Below are 19,404 nucleotides of genomic sequence, written 5' to 3'. Positions count from 1 at the left end.
GTAGGTGGGGCTGAGAGAGTGCTGAAAGAACCCAGCAGGCTTCATGTGAGGGAGGACGGGGGGACCAGGCCTAGTTCTCCATATTAGAGCCTGCTGCCCTTAACTGCTACACCACACTGGCCGAAAGCATCTCCTGTATTTCTGTGCTTTGGGCTGTTTTAAACTTATAGGAACAGGGCTGTTTTTGTAAGCGACAATTCTAAATTTGAAGACTGTATCATCCTTCTCTTGAATTACACACAACTCAGTTACCCGTGTTCTCTCTCTCTCTCTTTTTAACAAAAACACACACAGAGACCCGGAACAGAGAATCCTGCACACAGCTTGAATGCCAAGATCAAGCGGAACCGCGTGCTGGTCTGTGCCCCGTCCAATGCTGCTCTTGACGATTTAATGAAAAAAATAATTCTTTTCTTCAAAGGAAAATGTGAAAACAAAGGAAATCCTTTAGGTACAAGTTTTTTGCCCAATTCTCATCTGTGGCATTAGCCATCTAGGGGGAGCAGTTTCTTCAAGTTAGAAACTATGCAGCATTAAATAATTTATATGTCCTTGTGTAGTTTACTGTAGGTAGTTCCCACCCACCCCCATCTTCATGAGATCTTTTGGGGCTGGGGTTGTGATTCAGTGGTGGGGAATGTGGTGTTCATTTAGAGCAGGGGTGTCAAACTCATTTGTTATGAGGACTGGATCTGACATAAATGAGACCCTGTTGGGCCAGGCCAGGCTGTGTCGGGCTGGGCCATGGGTACCTATTTAAGATTAGGTAGCAGAGATAGCTACCTAATGGTGCAGAGTGGTAAAGCTGCAGTACTGCAGTCTGAACTCTCTGCTAATGACCTGCAGTTTGATCCCGGCAAAAGCTGGGTTCAGGTAGCCAACTCAAGGTTGACTCAGCCTTCCATCCTTCCAAGGGCGGTCAAATGAGTACCCAGCTTGCTGGGGGGAAGTGTAAAAAACTGGGGAAGGCAATGGCAAAACCACCCCATAAAAAAGTCTGCTGTTGTGATGTGACATCACTCCAGAGTCAGAAATGACTGGTGCTTGCACAGGCAGCTTTGCCTACCTTTACTAGCAGAGATAGCAGAGAAGGACATAGACAAACACGATTAAAGGTTTTTTTCAAAAACAAACAAACTTAAAACATGCTTTAAAATTTGCACTTGTTGGTCTTAAAAGTGCTTTCTTTGTATTTCTCCCCTGGGATCCAAGGAACTGTGCAAGGGACCAGGAGGGGGAGAAGCCTCAACCAGTGGAGAAAATTGAGGTTTTGCTCTGTAGCTCCTGTGCGATTGAGCAAGCCTTGCAAAGCACGCTGAGATGCAGAAGGAAGCAAGAGAGAGGGAGAAGGAAGCAGACAAGAGCCAGTTGCTTGGGGGCCTGATAGAAGCCCTCCGGGGGCCTGATTTGGCCCCCGGGCTGCATGTTTGACACCCCTGGTTTAGAGGCTTGGGTGCCAAGAAGACCCACCCTTGCCTCAGATTTGAAAGCACTCCTGCCAATCAGAGGGGACAGCGCTGGACTAGGCAGCTCAGTGTTCTGACTCTCGATCAAGCAGTGTGTTCAATGAAACCCAGTGGCCCATCAGATTCTTGGGCTCATGGCCTTAGGAGAAATAAGAAGGATGGAATGCTGGTATCTACATGCTGCTCAGTACATGAAAATAATTTTGGACAAAAGTTTTCTTAAAAAACAACAGAAAATAAGCAAACTCAAAAGATTCCACAGGGCCCTGACCGTATGCCTTGCATCCAGGGAACTGCGGTGATATCAACTTGGTGAGGCTGGGGCCAGAAAAGTCCATCAGCAAGGGAGTCCGAAAGTTCAGTCTGAACGACCAGATTGAGCACTGGAAGAGTGAGTAACCGATTAACCTTCAGGGGAGGTGGCGTGGCTCAAAGAGAGGGGGTGTGGCTCAGTGGGAGAGGATCTGCTTGGCATGCAGAAGATCCCAGATTCAGTCCCCAGCATCTCCAGTTGAAAGGCCCCAATAGCAGGCATTGAGAAAGACCTCAGCCTGAGATTCTGGAGAGCTGCTGACAGGCTGAGTAGACAGTACCGACCTTGACAGACCAGTGGTCTGATTCAGTACAATACAGCTTTATATGATTAAGGCTTTTTGATTGTAACCACCATCTGTGCCTCAGCTGGACTAGGGCATACAGAGGATGAGCCAAAGGAGGTGGTGGACTTAGCCCAGCAAATGAGCCAAAGGAGGTGGTGGACTTAGCCCAGCAGCGCTGCCACATTCTCCATCTCCCCTCCCCCCCATTTTACTTCTCAAAGTTGCTTGCACCCCACAGAAAGAAATTTCATGCCTGCTAATACGTTAAGATGCTAGTAAGCTGCATTCTTGCAAGGGCAACCAAAAAACCTACTTCTGCTTTCTATTTATCATAATCTAATTTCAGTCAAAGACTAAATCACAGTACTTTGATTTGTGTGAAAGGTACTGCAGCTTTAACACTGCGCCACGGGGCACTTTGCAGAGGACACTTACAATTCATTTGCAGGGAGTGATGTACAAACTTTCTCGCCCTCCCCCCCATTTCAAGTTGTTCTACTAACCTCAGAGATCTGCCTTAAGAACATTTTGGTGACCATTTCAGAGGAACTTCTGAGAGCCAGTGGAGTGGAGTGGTTAAGAGTATTGAACTAGCATCTGGGAGAGCCAGGTTCAAATCCCTACTTAGCCATGGAAGCTGACCGGGTGGCCTTGGGCCAGTCACACTCTCAGCCTGACTTACTTCACAGGGTGGGTTGTAAGAATAAAACAGAGGAGCAAAAGAATTGCAGATTTATATCCCGCCCTTCTCTCTGAATCAGAGACTCAGAGCAGCTTACAATCTCCTTTATCTTCTCCCCCCACAACAGGCACCCTGTGAGGTGGGTGGGGCTGAGAGAGCTTTCACAGAAGCTGCCCAACTACAAGAGCTATGGCAGACCTAAGGCTGTTCCAGCAGGTGCAAGTAGAGGAGTGGATTTATAATCCTGCCCCATACTCTGAATCTCAGAGTCTCAGTACAGTTACTGAGCTCTCCCAGAAGCTGCCCTTTCGAGGACAACTCTGCAAGAGCTATGGCTGACCCAAGGCCATTCCAGCAGGTGCAAGTGGAGGAGTGGAGAATCAAACCCGGTTCTATCAGATAAGAGTCTGCACACTTAACCACTACACCAAACATAGCCCAGCAGCGCTGGGGTGAATGATGCAGTGAAAAGAATATAAAAACAGGAAAAAATAAAACAGAGGAGGGGTGAATGATGCTGGCAGGTCTACAGCTATCTTCAATAATAACAACTCTCCATTTCTTTAGGATTAGGGTTTATTGTAAGACAGGATAGTACCACTGGCAAAGCCAGTGACAAAATTAAGGCAGAAGGTCAGGGGATGCATATATGTATGTATGTATGTATAGTAGGACAGTTAGCCGTTACATGTGGGCTCAGTTTTGTGGCACGAGATAACTTCAAGACTATAGCACAACATTCTAACAGATAGTTATGACCTTGGAAGACAGAGACTTCCGTTTCTCAGCAGCAGAGCAAGTGTTTCAGAGCAGCATAGAATTACAAAGCAACATTAACATGGCAAGGGATCTTGACAGATGGCAGTGAAAAGAATAAAGACAGGAAAAAATAAAACAGAGGAGGGGTGAATGATGCACTGAGAAGAAAGGCAGAGTATAAATTAAGTCAGTGAATTAAAAAAAAATGCCCATGAACTGGTTGATCACTCTTGAGTGCAATACTCCCACTAAGCTATGGAGTCTTGTGAGCAAAAATTCTACTTTGCGAGCTACTGACATTAAAATTGTGAGCTATTGCATAAATGAGTTTGCTCTGGGACCATTTTTCTTGAGCTAAGACTTAAAAATGTGAGAGCCAGAGGCGAAAAAACTGTGAACTAGCTCACACTAGCTCAGCTTAGAGGGAACACTGCTTGAGTCCCATGTATCTTTATACATAAATATTTTCTGTGTTCACTGTTCATTTTATTTTGCATTCAGTTAATGTTTTGGAAAGCAAGCATGCAAACGGTTGAATAGGATTCTTGTGCTTGATTGGGTAGACAGAGGGAAGCTTGGCCACGACCAGGATCTCCACAAGAGGAAAGAAGAACTGGACCAACAGCTGGATATGTTATCTCGCCAGCGTGCAATGAAGACGCAGGAAAAGGTAGTGACTAAAGGCTGGGTGCCTCTGAGGAATCGCCAGTGAACTCGAGGGGAACCATAAAACAAGGGCCATCTCAGGAGTGTCCCTCTGTAAATGAGCCAGTTTGGTGTAGTGGTTAAGTGTGCGGACTCCTACCTGGGAGAACCGAGTTTGATTCCCCACTCCTCCACTTGCAGCTGCTGGAATGGCCTTGGGTCAGCCATAGCTCTCGCAAGAGTTGTCCTTGAAAGGGCAGCTGCTGTAAGAGCTCTCTCAACCCCACTTACCCCACAGGTGTCTGTTGTGGGGGGGGGGGGAGGTAAAGAATATTGTGACCACTCTGAGATTCAGAGTATAGGGCAGGATATAAATCCAAAATCATCACCATCATCCTCTTCTCTTTACTCACATGGTGGGTGATCAGTTGGTGTGTGTGTGACTGTGATGGCCAGGGGTTTCCTCCGCTCCCCTCCAGTAGCAGTGACCAAGCTGGTTTCAGTTATAGCATAGGTTGCAAGTGGTCAGTAAGACTATGTTAACAAACAACTGTGGTGGATTTTGTGCTACTAATATAGAGGAACCCTGGGGAGGTAGAATCTGAGGTAATTTCTGCTACTTCCCCTCTCCAGGAGTGATTCACACCAACACCTTTTTTTCACAGAACAAACTACTAAAAAGCTTATCTCTTATTTAGAAGGGCTTAGTGGCTTGGTGGGTAAGGTGAAGAATGTAACAAGTTATATAACATGATGTAGACATTTTGAAACGCAGCAGAAACAACCAGCCAAGTGTACAGGGTCAACAACTGTATGGATCCAATTAAGAGGGAACAACGGTTGAAGCAATAAATATGTCAAAATAGGAGATAAGTGTGTAACAGAATCTTAAGCCTTAACTACCTGTCTGTTCTCCTGGTAGTTATCCCTGTTTCTCTGTTGCTTCCCCAAGTCCTATCTGAGGCAGTGACCGACTTTCCATCCACCTGTATCTCTTCCTCCTGCCCCAGAGGTTGCACAGCCTCTCATTGGCTGATGCCGCTTAGTACCTGCATACTCCCCATGTAGGCAGGGATTTGCTGGGATGCCGAGATAATCCTAGAGGGAAGAAAACGACTGTTCAGTGGCAGGATCCGTGCAGCTGTGCTGATGAGAAAGTGTCCTGTTAGCTACATTATCCATTGACTCTTCCCCTCCTCCTCCCCCACACAACTTCTCTAAACTCTTAGGCAGCTGGGTGTCAGAATAAAGGCTAAAACAGAAGGTGACCATAATTTAAAAAAATAATTTTCAGTACAACAGAATTAATGAATTTTTTTTGTTGCAGTTGTTTAATTAGTCAACATCTTGAAGGCATATCCGTAATGCTAAGCAAAATTACAGACTGGGCAGAGGGGCTGAGCAGAGTGTACAACCCTGTAAACCTTTGCTGAAGAACAATCTAGGAAGATTATTTTGCTATTAAGACCATGCAAGCTTGGAGATGTCTAGGAAAAGGCCTGTATGGAAACAAAGGACCTTTAGCAAGGTTGCACTGTTGATTATTCTTGTTGCAGACATTTCATGATAGTTTCCCCCCCTCTTTCAGAAACAGCAACTAGATGAGGAGATCTTCAAACTTTCAAAGGAGAGGGAGCGACTTGCTCATCAACTGAAGGAGGTGGGCGTTTGTTCTCTTGGCTTCTGTAACAGGCTCACTCAAGGGTGGGCCCATCATTTGAGTCCCTTGGCCTCCCACCATCAGAAAGAATTTCTGTCCCCAGAGCGTGTGACGCCTCCCCCCCACCACAACCCACCATACCAGCTGCGGTCCAGAATGTCCCCTGAAATGCGGTTCCTGTGGGGGGGGGGGCAGGGAACAGGGATGGGAGTCAATAGTTCACAGTGGGAGGAGAGAACAGGTGAAACTCAAACTCACCTTGCTCATGTGGAAATTCTGCAGTAGATCCAAGCTGTAGTCTTTCTCTAGCTGTTGATCTCTCACTTAGGGGGTCTCACACACAAACATACACATTGGTGTTTTCCAAGTCCAGGTGTATTGGTATTTCCCAATATTCCTGAATCCCAATCCTGGTATGGTATTGGGATTCAGGAAATATTTGGGTTTGCCGAATTTTTTTCAGCTCTATTATACCCTATGGGGACCGTTATAGTTAATGGTCCTCATAGGCTACAATGGAGAATCAGTCCAGGGGTACCTAGGGCACGGTGGGGGGATTTTTTTTGAAGCAGAGGCACCAAATTTGCAGCACCAGGTGTCTTTCCTCAAAAAACACCCCCCCTTTTAAAAAGATTGGACCAGGAGATCCAATTCTATGGACCCTATAAGATGTCGCTATCCTCCATTGCCCCCCCCCCCCCCATTGGAAGGCATTTAAAGGGACATGGCAATTGCACTGCGGTGAATGAACCGTTTGTGGTGGGCTTAAAAGGTGTGTTTCAGTCTCCAGTCCATCATTTTTTAATTAAGAGTTGGGTTACCCATCATCAGAGGTAGTTTTTCTATTACTTCCTTGTTATCGTGGATGAGTTCTGCAGGATCCAGCCCCAATACGTTGTTTACATGGTTGATATAAAACAGATTTAAAAAAAAAAACAACCAGAAATGTCATGCTAGGATTCTTATACCACGTGGACTAGTTTTAGCTAGTGGTGTAAAATCCAGACTGATGACTAAAAAAGAAAACTGGAATCCATCTGCAGTAGGTGCTGTATAAAAATGTTTCCTGCTCTCCCATTCCAAGGTCCGGGGACGGTCTCAGGAGCTGAAAACGAACATAATTCTGGAGTCTCACATCATCTGCTGTACACTCAGCACAAGCGGCGGGGTGCTGCTGGAATCTGCGTTCCGAAGGCAGACCTACAATCCGCTCAGTTGCATCATTGTGGATGAGGTCAGCAGAACATCATGGTGCCATGGGGAGGGAGACACATCTTTGGCCACCGGTTTGAGAAGCAGAAACGGTCCCGCTCCTTCATGCTTTTGTCAGTTTGCTAGTGGGCCTTTGCTTGCACACTTTGGTGGAGTTGAAGGGAGGGAGAACATTGCAGTTTTAGAGAGAGACAGGACTTAACCGTACTCGGGGAATCTGTGTGGATGGATATGGTTGCTGCTTAGAAACCAAAGAGCAGTTGCTTCTTAGGGTTGGAGGGAAAGTTTTAGTTTTGGCTGGAAAATAGGTTGTTCTGTTCAGAGCTAGAGCAGCAGTTACAACAACGTGCTGGGGAAGTCCCTGGTTCAAATCTCTCTTCGGCCAGACAACCACAGGGCAGGTCTCTCGTTCACAACTCATCCTCAGTTCCAAAATGTGGGTGGTACTATTGGCCTTAACAGCGCTGTTTGTTGCGGTGTTACTTACATGTGAAGTAACACGTGTAAAGCCATTGGCATACTTGAACTACATTTAGACTTCTTAATAATCTGGTTTGTATAACAAATTTTTGCTCTTCTGTCAGATCTAAGTAACAAATTGGATTCCGCATTTTGGAACTGAGGATGAGTTGTGAATGAGAGTTCTGCTCTGTGGTTGTATGGCCGAGGAGAGATTTGAACCAGGGACTTCCCCAGCACATTGTTGTAACTGCTGCTCTAGCTCTGAGTAGAACAATAGAGAGGCAGTTTGGTGTAGTGGTTAAGTGTGCGGACTTGATTCCCCACTCCTCCACTTACAGCTGCTGCAATGGCCTTGGGTCAGCCATAGCTATCGCAGGAGTCGTCCTTGAAAGGGCAGCTGCTGTGGGAGCCCTCTCAGCCCCACCCACCTCACAGGGTGTCTGTTGTGGGGGGAGAAGATAGAGGAGATTGTAAACCACTCTGATTCAGAGAGAAGGGCGGGGTATAAATCTGTCGTCGTCGTCATCTTCTTTGCTTCCTGCGTTCTCCTTTCCAAGAGGTCAGACCAGTACTAACCTGAGGGCCACAAAGGACAATATTATCCCACAAACAGTGGCAGTTTGTCTAAACATTTCTTAACAAATCAGTTAGAAACCTGAGCTTGAAATCCTAGTTTGGTGCCAAGCAACATTTGGACCTCATAACTAGGGAGGGTCATGAACCTGCTGATGAACCAAAGTTCGTCATGAATTTTGACCAGTTAATGTTTCACGAAGCAGTTCACAAACTGAAGAACCGCTGCAAACTTCCACAAATTTTGATACAATTGGCGGTTTGTGGTGGTTCACGAAAAGCAGCTGGGCGGGGTTTTTGTTTAAAGTATGCTTTCTGCTTCCCATGAAAAGCCATGTAAACCCAGCAGCCATTTAAACCAAACAGCTGAGCAGTGGGCCGTGCCGCTCAGCTCTTTGGAAACCCCTGCTTTCTGCTGCTTGCGGCTTTTCGCAGGAAGCGGGGTTTAAACGGCTTGGAGCCATTTAAGCCAGACAGCTGAGCTGCTCACAAACTGATTTGGTTCACGGACTGATGTATTGGTTCATGGTTCGGTCACAAACCATGAACTGAACTGCAAAAATGCAGTTTGTGGTCATCCCTGCTCATAACTAATTAGAATCTAATCATACTCCGGTTTATTATGATGCCTAAATCAGGGGTCCCCGACCTCTGGACCGGTACCGGTCCGTGCCCTGTTAGCAACCAGGCCGTGGAGTGAGGCAGAAGCCCATGCCTCATTTAAAGACCCCCATGGGTGGGGCAGGGGTGGGGTGTGGGCATGGGGGCAGCCTGGGACAGCAAAAAACCCAGCACCCCCACCCCCACTGGTCTGTGGAGAAACTGTCCTCCACAAAACCTGTCCCTGGTGCCAAAAAGGTTGGGGGCCACTGGTCTAAATGCAGTAACCTTAGGAAAAGCACTCTGGGGAATGTATCGTCCCAGGCAAGCAGCCTCAGCCTCAGTCAGGCTCTGAACATGTTCATGGGAAAGGACCACAGCTCAGAGGCAGAGCAGCTGCTTGGCACACAGGAAGCCCCAGGTTCAACCCCTGGCATCCGAGGGGGGGTGATGTGAAAGACGACCACTTTGAACTGTGGAGAACCCACTCTCAGTTTGAGTAGACAAGACTGACCTCGATGGGCCAGTGGTCCAATTCAGGATAAGGCAGCTTCGCGGGTCTGTGCATCCACAATAGACTAACGGACCCACTCCTGCGATCACCTACCCAGTCACATATCTGGACTTTGCCCCAAAGGCTCCAGAAGGCTGTGGCTGGCACTGCCCCGAAGAAGCTGGTGCCCTGAGCCCATGCAGCTCCCTGATCGTAACCTGAAGCTCTCCTGCTGAAAACGAGGAGTGGCCCTTTCATCGATCAGGCCTCCAGAGCTGCGGCCTCCTCCTGCGCAGCAGTTTATTATATGTGCAGAGTGCGTGCTCTGCCTCAGAGCTCCATTAATATTCCTCAGAGAGGAAAGCGAGCGGTATTAATGATCATCTGCTCCTCGAACAGCTTCTCTTGCCTGACAACCCCCGGAGCCTGGATTTATTAGCCCAGTTACAAATGCCAGCCATCATTCGAAGGCAGTGGGTTGCAGGCTAAGCAGGCTGCCCTCCTTGCTCCATTTAACAAGATCTGACACGTTCCCTGGCCTCGGAGGAGCCGAGAACAACTTTAACACCACTTTTCCTCCCATCACGCACTGGGGATTCAAACTGAGGGGAGTGGAGGGCAGGATCAGTCAGGTGATGTAGAGGGAGGGCCAGGAGTGATGGCGTTGAGGGATTGCGTGCTGCTCCTTCTCCTGCCCGGCTGCCTTGATTGGGCCAGCTAATGACCAAATAGCTGTGCATATTCATTGAAGACAGTCCATAGGAAGCTTAAATATACAATTCCCAAACAATGCAATTCCAGCCAAGGAGTCCCGACGTGCAGGGAGTCAACTTGGTTACTCCTGCTTCCATCTCTCTTCTAGCATTGGCTGCTCCATAAATCATATTCTTACAACTAAGAATATGATTCATAAGAATATGATTTATGGAGCACCCAGTGCTAGAAGAGAAATGGAAGCAGGAGTAACCAAGTCAACTCCCTGCACGTCGGGACGCCTTTGTTGGAATTGCATTGTTTGGGAATTGTACGTTTAAGTTTCCTATGGACTGTCTTCAATGAATATACATAGTTATTTGGTCGCTGTAACCATTTTGGTTGTTTTGTCTGTATCCTTAAAGTGACCCCTCTCTGTGCACTAATTGGTTGGACCAGCTGGCAGAGGCTCCGCCCACCTTGTCCCTGATATCCACACTGTGTAGCATGCAACCCACCTGTAGTTTCATAGGCTGGATAAAGTGGGGGCTCAGCCCTTTGCAGACATTCTCTGTAGGCCCATATAAATACGCGAAGTGGCCTTATCCTGAGCCCAACCATTTGGCCTGTCCAGGTGGTTACTGCCTGCTTTGATTGGCATTGGATCTCCGAGGTTTTGAGCTGAGGTCTTTTGTATCTACCTGCTCCCTTTTTAAAAAGATCTGGAGACGTCAATAACCTGGGGTTGTTGACGTGTGAAGTACACGCTCTGCCACTGAGCAACAAGCAGTGACAGAAAATGGTGATGAAGATGTTGGATTTATATCCTGCCTTATACTCTGAATCTCAGAGCAATCACAATCTCCTTTACCTCCCCCCCCCCCCCACAACAGACACCCTGTGTGGTAGGTGGGGCTGAGAGAGCTCTCCCAGAAGCTGCCCTTTCAAGGACAGCTACAAGAGTTGTGGCTGACCCAAGGACATTCCAGCAGCTGCAAGTGGAGGAGTGGGGGATCAAACCCATATTCCACAAGAATTCCATCCATAACTTTCACCTAAAAGTGATTTTGCTTGCATATAATTTTAGAGTATTACAACAGAACTTCACCACGGTCCCTGCCTGCAGACATACAATCTGCAGAGAGGAAGATGGAAAGGCAAGAAGAGGCTGTGACAACAGTTCCGCATAATAGCAAATCATGTTTTGCTGCTCTGCACAGGAGGCGGAGAGACAGGGAGAGTCCTACTCTCCAGCTTAGTTTGTAGTTCAGGAGACAACAAACTGGCTTGCCCCAGAAAACAGTTGAGTCACAGAGGGAGTGGAGGACCTCTGGCCTCATTCACCGAGCTCTTTGTCAGGGCCAGGCAAGACGAAGAGAAGCTAATAAGAGCACTCTTTTTGAGAAGAACAGGGAGGCTTCCAAAAGATGCGAGAGAGTCTGCTGGACAAATGTTTGTATGTCAGAAAACCGTCTCTTTCAAAGGGTCTTGCAACTCTCAGGAACCGGCATCCTATGGCTTGTAACCAAAGATCCCAACCTCTTGGGCAGAAGGCCACTTTGCTTACGTGCCTGAGTGCTGTTGATTTGCTTCCCTGCTTTCACCCATCTGCTGTACTCTGCAGAGAGCCAGTTTGGTGTAGTGGTTAAGTGCGCGAACTCTTATCTGGGAGAACTGAGTTTGATTCCCCACTTCTCCGCTTGCACCTGCTGGAATGGCCTTGGGTCAGCCATAGCTCTTGCAGAGTTGTCCTTGAAAGGGCAGCTTCTGGGAGAGCTCTCAGCCCCATCTATCTCACAGAGTGTCTGCTGTATGGGGAGAGGGAAGGTAAAGGCGATTGTAACTGTACTGAGACTCTGAGATTCAGAGTATGGGGCAGGATTATAAATCCAATATCATCATCATCTTCAGCATCCCAGAAATTAACTGCAATGGGTCAAGGGGCCCTCCAGAATATCTTGGGGGCATACTGGGGGGTTTCAAACACAGGAGGGGTCACTCTGTGACCGTATGTACATTCCTTGCAGAAGTAAGTCTGCTGGATCCAAGCATGTTGTTTCCCTGCCCTTGCCTCGAATGCGTGTTTTCCCATGTTTGAATTTTGCTTTCTGTTTTGTCTCCCCCCACCATTGGTGCTTCCTTGTTAAAAGGCAGGGCAGGCTTGCGAGGTTGAAACTCTCATTCCGCTCATTCACGGCTGCCGAAAGCTTGTCCTGGTCGGCGATCCCATGCAGCTCCCTCCGACCGTGATCTCTGTGGTGAGTAGAGCTCTGGAGACTTTCACGTGTCTGGGGAAGATGGAAGTGGCACAGCCCACTTCATCAGTGTAATATCTCTGCTCCGGTGGAATAAAGAGGGCCGCTTTCATCAGGTGCTCTCGACATGTGAGCTGCTGCAGTGATTCTCTGTCGGATTACTTGCCTGATTAAATTGGTTGTGTGGGGCTGCGTGTTTCTTTGTGCAGCCATCCCAAGTTATTGCCAAATTCCCGGAGTGCAGCTCTTATCAGCAGATGAAATTGCATCCAAAGTTCACTGGGAGAATTAATGGGGGAGATATATGGACACCCCCAGGTATGGGAGAGATCGTTGGAGTCCTTTTAGGTTAGGCAAAGAGTCTTCCCTAAAGCCTCCTGAACCCTTCTTGTGATGTTTCAGGCACGTAAGGGGCTAACCTGAACCTGAGCTGGTGGCGCTGAGACTGCCTTGATACAGACACGACTGTGTTCACCATGAGCAAAGAGGGACGATGTTATTCCGAAAGGTTTATGCAGGATTAACTACTATTTTTGGTACCGTTTACGTGCTCTTACGTGAGGGGATCAGATGGCTTAATCCCAAATCCCCTTCTCTAAACCTCTTCCCGAGACCTCACTGAAAGCACTCTCTGGAGATTGTAGTCTCCCTCCCTGCCCCCAGCAGACTTGGGAAGGGGGCTGAATTCCCAGCAGGTAGTTTTCTCCTGAACGGAACCAGTCAACAGTGGGGTTTAGGGAGGGGCTCATTAATCCATTCGCTAGCAGCGACTGCCCTGTCCCTGAATCCCAGCCCAGAGATCTTCTTCTCTCACTGGAATCCTGTGCAACTTTCAGAGAATAGAGTTGAGCTGAGAGAGGCTCCTGGTTATACTTGAGGTGTTGGTGGGAGAGGGAAGCTGCTGCTTCTCCTCCAAAGCCTGGTGCAAAGGGACATTTCTCTTCACCCAAGAACTGTGTTCCCTCTAAGCTGCAGAGTCTTGTGAGCAAAAACTCTACTTTGTGAGCTACTGGCATTAAAGTCGCGAGCTTCTGCATAGATCAGCTTGCTCTGGGGCCATTTTTTCCTAAGCTAAGATAAAAATTGTGTGAGCTGGAGGCTAAAAAACTGTGAGCTAGCTCACAGTAACTCAGAGGGAACACTGCCTGAGACCAAACCAACCTTTGGGGATCCTTTTGGGTTCTGTGTTTATCTTTAGAGAGGAAAAATATATATATTCCTTTATTCTTGGAGGCTGGGGGGGCAGAGACTTACACTACAGACGGCAGGTGCTTCTTTACTGTTGCCCCCAACCGAACCATCATGAAATCAGTAGAGCATTTTGTTAGGGCCACATCTCCACGGCCCGGTCAGGTTCCGTGTTCTGGGAGGGAGGGCACAGGGCCTGGCAGTTGTGCAGAAGCTGAGTCAGTCCAGATGTGTTTAGTGCCAGGATGGGCATCTGCCCAGCAGCCCCATGTGTGTTTGAGTTCTATGATGGAAGAAAGGCAGGATAGAAATGGAGCAAGTTACAAATTTTAAATACGATCTCAGCATTTAGCACTCTGTAGCTTGGTGGCTGCTATATTACGGGGACCCCTTGAATGGCGCACGTTCAGCCTGTGTTGCGCGAGCTGCACTGGCTCCTGGTGGAGCACCAGGTCAGGTTCAGGTGCTGTTTTCGACCTTTAAGGCTCTTAGCAATCAGGGACCCCCATAGCTTTGGGACTGCCTCTCTTTGTGTACCTTCAGAAGAGCATTCCACTCAGGAAGGAAGGACCTCCCGGTGGTCCCTGGCCTGAGAGAGATCTGGATGTCTTCAACCAGGCCATTTATTTATTTATTGGATTTATTAGCCACCCTTCCCTGTGGCAGAGCTCACGGCAGCTTACAGCAGTGTATGAACAATAGATGGTTTAAGTTAAAAACCTGGATCCAGTTTAAAAGTTCCCATTACGGATGGCAAAAAAAGATGTCATTTCTGAGCCGCCTGGTTTTTTTTCAGGAATTGGGGGAGAGCGTGAGAGTGCCAGGCTGTATATTGTCCCGTCGTCGTCCTCAACCAAATGCCCGGTGGAACATCTCTGCCTTCCATGCCCTGCAGAAAGGTCAGTAAATCCCACAGGGCATGGATGTTCTCTGGCAGAGTTCCACCAGGCAGGGGCCGGGGACCACCAGTAAGTCCTTATTCCCTGAGCGCAGTGATCTTCCAGGGGCATACTGAGAAAGGTGGTCTCAGAGGTATGTAGGTCCCTGACTGCTGAGGGCCTTCAAGGTCAAAATCAAGACACTAAACCTGATCCAGTGCTTTTCGGCCCTGGTGGAACTCTTTGCCGGAGAACCTCCATGTCCTGCAGGATTTGCTACCTTTCTGAGGGGCAAGTAAGGCTGAGATGTTCCACCAGGCATTCAGCTGAGGACAGCGACGGTGCAGCATGCAGTCTGGCACTCCCATAGCCTCCATTCTCTGCAAGGGCACCCCCCCCACCACCACCGGCTTGAGAAATATGAAATTTTCTCTCACCATCTTGGAATGGATTGCATTACTAATGTATCCATTATGTATTTTATTGTAGGTTTTAAACTTTTAGTTATTTATTATGCGTGCCTTTCTGTTGTGAGCTGCCCTGAGTCTTGCTTGCAGGGAAGGGCAGCCTAAAAATTTAAATAAATATGTTATAAAAACAGCTTGTCCTGACTACAGACATCTCTCTCCCAGGGAGCAGAACAGCAGAGGGAGGAAGCACAAAGAGCTGGCGTGAGGGTGGGAAAGTACGACTGATAGCACCGTCCCAAGAGTCCTGGGGAAAAGCCCCGCTGAGTCTAGCAGGATTCCGAGGGGACCTTCTCAGAATGGTGCTGTGAGACAGAAGGTCTAAGCTGGAGTCTCCCGGCTGCTACAAACTCAGCAGCTTTAAACAAGCCACATTGATCCTCTTGCCCTCCAGCGACAGGGGATAATCACAACCAGGGGGAAAAGAGCCAGATCCTCTCTGAGCCGCCGAGCTCCTTGGGTGAGCTTCTGTCAGCCACATGTTTGCAGCGCATGGAAGGGTTGTGAGCAGTGTTCTCTCTAAGCTGAGTTAGCGTGAGCTAGCTCACAGATTTTTAGCCTCCAGCTCATACATTTTTGTCTTCGCTCAGGAAGGATGACCCCAGAGCACAATAATTTATGCAGCAGCTCACAACTTCAATGCCAGTAGCTCACAAAGTAGAATTTTTGCTCACAACACTCTTCAGCTTAGAGGGAACATTGGTCATGAGGACGGAATGGAGACGGGAAGCTGCCTGACACTGACTCAGACCCTCTGTCCATCAAAGCCAGTGTTGCCTGCTCAGACCTGCAACAGCCCTCCAGGGTCTCAAGCAGAGGTCCTTCACATCAGCTCCTGCCAGATCCTTTTTTTACCTGGAGATGCCAGGGCCTGAACCTTCAGCATGTCAAGCAGATGCTCTGCCACTGAGCCACGGCCCCCTTCCCACGCAGGCCACGCAGTGTCTGCAGGGAAGGGTGAGAGGGAATTGTCACAGATGCACAAGATAGGGGATGACAGTACCTAACCACAAGGTGGTTGTACAGATCATAAAACTTGGAAGTTTTAAGAAGTCAGTCTTAATTGATTGGGACAAAGGTTGTTGTTGATCTTAGTTATGAGTTCCTGCCAGAGGTGAGTAACAATTGGAAACAGGAATGATATATAAATCATTTTTACCAGCAGTAAAATAATCTCCTTTGTTTGCTTCTGGGCTGGTTGTAAATTTGAGTCTTCAGACTCCTGAGGGCTGTTTGGTCACTCCCATAATTATAAAAGAAAAACAAAGAAGGGAAAGAAACTTAACCCAAAAACTGGAGTAAAAAACCTAAAAGGTTAATATGCTATTAAAGGGCTGAACATTAAAAACAAAGTGCAAAAAAATCATAAATCAACATACATGTATTTATTGTTGAAAGCTAAAACCATTTAAGGGCCCATCATAAGCCTCTATCCTATGTAAAATCATAAAACCTCAATGGGAACCCACTCAACTTGACCTGACGCGTTTCGACTTAAATTGGTCGTCTTCAGAGGTCAGAAAGGTAAGTACACATATTGGCTCATAATACAGAACAGAATAAAATAATAGAACAATGCTGGACCACAAGGAAATTCACACAACTCTTGGCACATAGCCTCTGGCTTTACTTGATCAATTCTGGACCAGGTGGCATACAAAAAAACACTGAATGCTATAGGTATGCTCTTGATTAAGACATAAGGCTATAGAACAAGAGGCCTCAAGAATATCTCTAAGCCTTTTTCACTTCACTACATTTCCTTGTGGTCCAGCATTGTTCTATTGTTTTATTCTGTTCTGTATTATGAGCCAATATGTGTACTTACCTTTCTGACCTCTGAAGACCAATTTAGGTCGAAACGCGTCAGGTCAAGTTGAGTGGGTTCCCATTGAGGTTTCATGATTTTACATAGGATAGAGGCTTATGATGGGCCCTTAAATGGTTTTAGCTTTCAACAATAAATACATATATGTTGATTTATGATTTTTTTTACGCTTCGTTTTTAATGTTCGGCCCTTTAATTGCATATTAACCTTTTAGGTTTTTCACTCCCATAATTATAGCCATAGAAAAAAGCACTTTGTTAGACACTTTAAGTCAAACACTACATCAGGGAGTAGGATAGCTGGCCCAGAAACTAAAAGCCCGTTATCAGAAGGAAAAAAGAATATATAGAGTCAATTAAAACTTGCGATATCCAGAGAGGTACGCTCAGCTTGCTGCCACCACCATCTTCACAAAGTACTTCCATTTTCCACGGCCATACCTTTTACCAGTAGTCAAAAACTGCAGCTCCTTACGAATCTTACGCCGCTTGGGAACAGTGACCATAATGTTATTGATTTCACCATTTGTATAAATAGGGAGTTGCCCAAAAAGACCGCCACAACCACATTTAACTTTAAAAGGGGTAAATTCTCTGAGATGAGGAGGCATGTGAGGAGGAAACTGAAAGGAAAGGTAAATACGGTCAAAACCCTTGGGGAAGCTTGGAGACTATTTAAAACTATAATCCTAGAAGCTCAGATAAAGGAAAGGCACAAACAGGTATAAGAAGAGGCCAGCATGGTTAACAAACAAAGTAATGGAAGCTGTAAAAGGTAAGAAGGACTCCTTTAAGCGGTGGAAAACCAGTCCAAGTGAGATTAATAAAAGGGAACACAGGCAGTGGCAAATCAAATGCAAGACTGTGATCAGGCAGGCAAAAAGGGACTATGAGGAGCATATTGCAAAAAACATAAAGACCAACAATAAAAATTTCTTCAAATATATTAGAAGTAGGAAACCAGCCAGGGAAGCAGTGGGGCCCTTGGATGACCATGGGGTAAAAGGATTACTGAAGGAGGATGGGGAAATGGCTGAGAAGCTGAATGCATTTTTTGCCTCCGTCTTCACCGTGGAAGATGAGAAGTGTTTGCCCACCCCAGAACCACTAATATTGGAAGGGGTGTTGAAAGACCTGAGTCAGATTGAGGTGACAAAAGAGGAGGTCCTACAACTAATAGACAAATTAAAAACTAATAAGTCACCGGGTCCGGATGGCATACATCCGAGAGTTCTGAAAGAACTCAAAGTTGAACTTGTGGATCTTCTAACAAAAATCTGTAATCTTTCATTGAAATCTGCCTCCGTTCCTGAGGACTGGAAGGTAGCAAATGTCACCCCCATCTTTAAAAAGGGTTCCAGAGGAGATCCGGGAAATTACAGGCCAGTCAGTCTGACTTCAATACCAGGAAAGTTGGTAGAAACCATTATCAAGGACAGAATGAGTAGGCACATTGATGAACACGGGTTATTGAGGAAGACTCAGCATGGGTTCTGCAAGGGAAGATCTTGCCTCACTAACCTGTTACATTTCTTTGAGGGGGTGAACAAACATGTGGACAAAGGAGACCCGATAGATGTTGTTTACCTTGACTTCCAGAAAGCTTTTGATAAAGTTCCTCATCAAAGGCTCCTTAGAAAGCTTGAGAGTCATGGAGTAAAAGGACAGGTCCTCTTGTGGATCAAAAACTGGCTGAGTAATAGGAAGCAGAGAGTGAGTATAAATGGGCAGTCTTCGCAGTGGAGGACGGTAAGCAGTGGGGTGCCGCAGGGCTCGGTACTGGGTCCCATCCTCTTTAACTTGTTCATAAATGATTTAGAGTTGGGAGTGAGCAGTGAAGTGGCCAAATTTGCGGATGACACTAAATTGTTCAGGGTGGTGAGAACCAGAGAGGATTGTGAGGAACTCCAAAGGGATCTGTTGAGGCTGGGTGAGTGGGCGTCAACGTGGCAGATGCGGTTCAATGTGGCCAAGTGCAAAGTAATGCGCATTGGGGCCAAGAATCCCAGCTACAAGTACAAGTTGATGGGGTGTGAACTGGCAGAGACTGACCAAGAGAGAGATCTTGGGGTCATGGTAGATAATTCACTGAAAATGTCAAGACAGTGTGCGTTTGCAATAAAAAAGGCCAACGCCATGCTGGGAATTATTAGGAAGGGAATTGAAAACAAATCAGCCAGTATCATAATGCCTCTGTATAAATCGATGGTGCGGTCTCATTTGGAGTACTGTGTGCAGTTCTGGTCGCCGCACCTCAAAAAGGATATTATAGCATTGGAGAAAGTTCAGAAAATGGCAACTAAAATGATTAAAGGGCTGGAACACCTTCCCTATGAAGAAAGGTTGAAACGCTTACGGCTCTTTAGCTTGGAGAAACGTCGACTGTGGGGTGACATGATAGAAGTTTACAAGATAATGCATGGGATGGAGAAAGTAGAGAAAGAAGTACTTTTCTCCCTTTCTCACAATACAAGAACTCGTGGGCATTCGATGAAATTGCTGAGCAGACAGGTTAAAACGGATAAAAGGAAGTACTTCTTCACCCAAAGGGTGATTAACATGTGGATTTCACTGCCACAGGAGGTGGTGGCGTCCACAAGCATAGCCACCTTCAAGAAGGGGTTAGATAAAAATATGGAGCAGAGGTCCATCAGTGGCTATTAGCCACAGTGTGTGTGTGTGTGTGTATATATATATATATATTTGGCCGCTGTGTGACACAGAATGTTGGACTGGATGGGCCATTGGCCTGATCTAACATGGCTTCTCTTATGTTCTTATCTTCTTGATGATAAGAACCCTGAGGTTACATACAAATTAGCAAAATTTGGCTGGCTTGCCACAAGAATAAGGAAAACTCTAATAATTCAGTCACAAAATGGCTAAACACCTTTACCAATCTGTTTGCTGTAACTGCCATGTTGTGTTACATTTGTAGGTTTAC

At 46.8% G+C, this 19,404-nt stretch overlaps 1 protein-coding gene across 1 annotated transcript in view; it reads left to right on the top strand.

The window, feature by feature from the left end:
- SETX (senataxin) overlaps nucleotides 1-19,404 on the top strand; it is a 106,309-nt gene that overhangs the window by 73,814 nt on the left and 13,091 nt on the right. Inside the window, exons 14-19 of the mRNA XM_060251588.1 lie at nucleotides 295-451; nucleotides 1,756-1,857; nucleotides 4,070-4,176; nucleotides 5,740-5,811; nucleotides 6,896-7,045; nucleotides 11,995-12,102. Of these exons, the coding sequence (XP_060107571.1) occupies nucleotides 295-451; nucleotides 1,756-1,857; nucleotides 4,070-4,176; nucleotides 5,740-5,811; nucleotides 6,896-7,045; nucleotides 11,995-12,102 (696 nt within the window). The remainder of the gene's footprint in view (nucleotides 1-294; nucleotides 452-1,755; nucleotides 1,858-4,069; nucleotides 4,177-5,739; nucleotides 5,812-6,895; nucleotides 7,046-11,994; nucleotides 12,103-19,404) is intronic.

Source organism: Heteronotia binoei, chromosome 12, assembly GCF_032191835.1.
Source record: "Heteronotia binoei isolate CCM8104 ecotype False Entrance Well chromosome 12, APGP_CSIRO_Hbin_v1, whole genome shotgun sequence".
Taxonomy (NCBI): domain Eukaryota; kingdom Metazoa; phylum Chordata; class Lepidosauria; order Squamata; family Gekkonidae; genus Heteronotia; species Heteronotia binoei.
The sequence above is the reverse complement of the archived record's forward strand: the minus strand, read 5'-3'. Positions and strand labels throughout refer to the sequence as shown.